General features: G+C 31.8%; 1 protein-coding gene across 1 annotated transcript; it reads left to right on the plus strand.

Moving 5' to 3' along the window:
- The first annotated feature begins 3476 nt into the window (after positions 1 to 3476).
- On the plus strand, positions 3477 to 3956 carry LOC131153889 (secreted RxLR effector protein 161-like). Its single transcript, XM_058106337.1, has one exon. It carries the CDS (start codon positions 3477 to 3479, stop codon positions 3954 to 3956), a length of 480 nt encoding a protein of 159 aa, XP_057962320.1.
- Positions 3957 to 4377: the final 421 nt, after the last annotated feature.

The raw sequence follows: 4377 nt of genomic DNA on the forward strand, positions 1-4377 counted from the left end.
AGGTTTTAGAAACTTATGATTCTTTTATTATGATTAAAGGTTCATGTCTCCTTAAATTTTAGTTTATGAATCAAGGCATAGTAACCTTCTATTTTTTTTTAAGGCATAATGGTGTAAGTATGGTATGTCTTGGTTAATAAAATCTGACAATGTTGCACGTCTCCAAACTTATTTTATGTGCACCGTGTTTAATTTTGTTCTGCCATGATATTTCTTAAAATTTATGTAATAATAATAATGGTGCAGAATGTCTGATGTGATAGTAAATATATATAATGATAATGTATGCTAATATAAATTTACAAGTATTTTGCCAACATGTTTACGTTACTCACAATATTTTAACATTGTGATGTTATAAATTATTTTGATTTTAATCACCAAAGTGACTAAATTATTTAGTAAAGTACTCATATGTTTGATGCTAAAATGATGTAAAATTATTATAAGACATCAAGAATCACTCAACGGTCGATTAATTGTTCTTATAATATAAGGATAATGTTTTGGTAATATTATAATGTATTATTATTTTATCAATTTATCCAAAGATAATAGATACTTATAATGAGTACATATAATGTTACCAAAGTAATGTTAAAATTTAAAATTTAATTAGCATCATTTTAATGCTCTTTACATTAGTGTTTTTCCCAAAGGAAAACATTAATATATTTATGTTTGTGATTTTATAAATGTTTCATTCAAAGCATTAAGTATGGTTAATTCTTGCAGTATTTGTGCCTGGATCGTTACACTTGCATGCTTCATCTATTTCAATGTTTAATGGGTTGAATTTAACTGATTCGAGTGAACAAGTTCAATTTCATCTCGGTGTATTGAATCTTGATTTGACACTCTTAAGTGACCAGCTTGCTGCTATTACTAATTCTAGCAGTGCTGAAAAAATAACCTATTACAATAATTGGGAAAGATCAAACAGGCTAAGTTTGTGATGTTTATGCGAATGAGTGTTGCAAATAACATCAAGACAACTATTCCCAAAACTGAAAGTGCTAAAGAGTTTTTAAAGTTTGTGGGGGAGCATTCTCAAATAGCAAATAAGTCTCTTGCTAGGACATTAATGGGTACGTTAACCACTATGAAGTTTAATGGTTCACGTACTATGCATAAGCATGTTGTTGAAATGACAAATGTTGCAGCAAAACTTAAGACTTTGGGAATGGATGTGAAAGAAAATTTCCTTGTTCAGTTCATTTTAAACTCATTACCGATTTAGTATGGACCATTTCAAATGAACTATAACACCATGAAAGATAAATGGAATGTGCTTGAGTCGCACAGTATGCTAGTTCAAGAGGAAATACGACTGAACAATAAAGGAATTCACTCTATTCATTATGTGAACAATCAAGGAGCTGAAAAGAAAGTAAAGAAGCATGGAAAAAGGAAAGGATCTTTAAAGGATAATGAATCCTCTTCTCATATCCAGAAGAAGGTATCAAGTAAGGACAAGTGTAGTTTCTTTGGGAAACTTGGACATTACCAGAAGTACTGCTTGAAATGGAAAGTTTTGTTCGAAAGGAAGGGTAAGCCTAGTGCTTATGTATGTTTTAAATCAAATTTAGCTGAAGTTCCTTATAACACTTGGTGGATTGATTCTGGATGTTCAATTCATGTTTCTAATATGATGTAGAGATTTCTTACAATTCGGAACATAAACCCAAATGAGAAGTTTATCTTCATGAGGAACAGAATAAAAGTGCCAGTTGAAGTTGTTGGGACTTATCGTTTAATCCTAGACACTGGTTATCGTTTGGATTTATATGAGACTTTTTATGTTCCTAGTATTTCTAGGAATTTAGTTTCATTATCTAAATTGGATGTTTCTGGGTACACTTGTAATTTTAATAAAGGTTTTTTTTTTTTTTTTTTCAGTTTATCTAAGGATACCTGTATGGTTGGTTGTGGTATGCTTTGTGATGGATTATATAAGTTAAAACTTGATAACCATTATGTTGAAACACTTTTAACCTCGCATCATAGTATTGGCACTAAACGAAGTTTAGTGAATGAACAATCTGCTTATTTGTGGCATAAACGGTTAGGTCATATTTCCAAAAAAAGACTAGAAAGATTAGTAAAGAGTACAATACTTCTAGATTTGGATTTTACTAACCTTGACATTTGTGTGGATTGTATTAAAGGAAAGCAGACAAGACACACAAAGAAAGGAGCCACAAGGAGCACTCAGCTTCTAGAATTATACACATTGATATATGTGGACCTTTTGACGTAAATACCTTCAGTAATGATAGATATTTCATCACCTTTATTGATGATTTTTCACATTATGGAAATGTCTACTTGCTACATAATAAATATCAAGTGGTAAACACTTTGGAGATTTATGTAAATGAAGTTGAAAGACGATTAGATAGAAATGTGAAAATTGTTAGATCTGATAGAGGAGGTGAATATTATGGAAGGTATAACGAAATTGGAAATGCTAGGTTCATTGAGAATGATGAAACTAGTGGGAGTATGGTTCCATTAAATGTGGAAATTAAGGAAATTACAACTCTCGCTATTCAAAGTAAACCTATTATAGAAAAACCACAAGATGTTGCGTTAAGACGATTTCAAAGAGAAAAAAGATTTGCTATCTCGGATGATTATGTGGTTTATCTTTAAGAGTCAAATTTTGACTTAGGAATTGAAGATGATTTAGTTTCATTTTCACATGCCATTAGCTGTGATAATTTTAATAAATGGATGGATGCCATAAAAGAAGAGTTAAAGTCTATGGAACAAAATGAAGTCTGGGATCTTGTAGAATTGCTAGAAGGTTGCAAGAGAGTTGGATGTAAATGGGTTTTTAAAACCAAACAAGACTTTTGTGGTAACCTTGAATGTTATAAGACCAGACTTGTTGCTTAAGGCTTTACTCAAAAAAATGGTATTAATTATAAAGAGGCTTTTGCACTGGTATCTAAGAAAGATTCTTTCAAAATTATTATGGCTTTAGTAGCTCATTACGAGTTAGAGTTAAATCAAATGGATGTGAAAACTGCCTTTCTGAATGGGAATTTAGATGAAGATGTTTATATGGATCAACCATTGGGTTTTACAGTTGAAGGGAAAGAAAATTTGGTGTGTAAACTTACGAAGTCAATATACGGACTTAAACAAGCTTCCTGACAATGGTATCTTGAGTTTAATAATATCATTGGTTCCTTTGGATTTAAAGAAAACATTGTTGATCGGTGTATATATCTGAAGATTAGTGGGAGTAAGTTTATATTCTTAATTTTGTATGTTGATGATATTTTATTGCAACTAATGATCTTGCTCTGTTACATGATACTAAAGAATTTCTCTTTAAAAACTTTGAAATGAAAGATATGGGAAAGGTAAAGTATGTGATCAGAATAGATATATTTCAAAATCGGTCCCAAGGACTGGTTGATTTGTCTCAGAAAGGTTATATAAATAAAGTTTTAGAGAGATTTAACATGGACAAATGCTCAACTTCACCCATTCCAATTCAAAAAGGAGACAAGTTTAGTCTTTTGCAATGTCCTAAAAATGATGTGGAATGGAGGCAAATGAAGGATGTTCCTTATGCATCTGTTGTTGGGAGCTTGATGTTCGCTCAAACGTGCACAAGGCCTGACATTAGCTTTGCAGTTGGAATGCTCGAAAGATATCAAAGTAATCTAGGAATGATTCACTGGAAGGCTGCAAAGAAAATTCTAGGATACTTGCAAGGAACAAAAGATTACAAGCTTATGTATCGAAGGTCTGATCATCTTGAGGTGGTTGGATATTCAGATTCTGATTTTGTTGGATGTGTGGATACAAGAAAGTCCATATTTGGCTATGTATACTTGCTAGCCGCAGGAACAATTTCATGGAAATGTGCAAAGCAGCCAATAATTGCTGCATCCACTATGGAACCTGAATTTGTAGCTTGCTTTGAGGCTACAGTTTAAGCTAATTGGCTGCCGAATTTTATTTCAGGACTTGGAATAGTCGATAGTATCGCCAAGCCGCTGAAAATTTATTGTGATAATTCCGTAGCTGTCTTCTTCTCTAAGAATGATAAGTATTCCAAGGGTGCTAAGCATATGGAATTGAAATACTTTACTGTTAAAGAAGACATACAGAAACAAAAAGTGTCAATTGAACATATTAGCACCGATTATATGATAGCAGATCCTTTGATGAAAGGATTGCCACCCAAAACATTTATTGGTCATGTTAAAAAGATGGGCATTATTGAATCTTAATGTATGTTGTTCAATTAATGTTTGAGCTCAATAATGAAAATGTTTCTGTTATTTCTGTTTTCCATTTTGTATACACAATTGTTATGGAATAATAATAACAGGATTAAAGTTGGACTTAATGTAT

This window comes from Malania oleifera, chromosome 4 (assembly GCF_029873635.1).
Source record: "Malania oleifera isolate guangnan ecotype guangnan chromosome 4, ASM2987363v1, whole genome shotgun sequence".
In the NCBI taxonomy this organism is placed as follows: Eukaryota; Viridiplantae; Streptophyta; class Magnoliopsida; order Santalales; family Ximeniaceae; genus Malania; species Malania oleifera.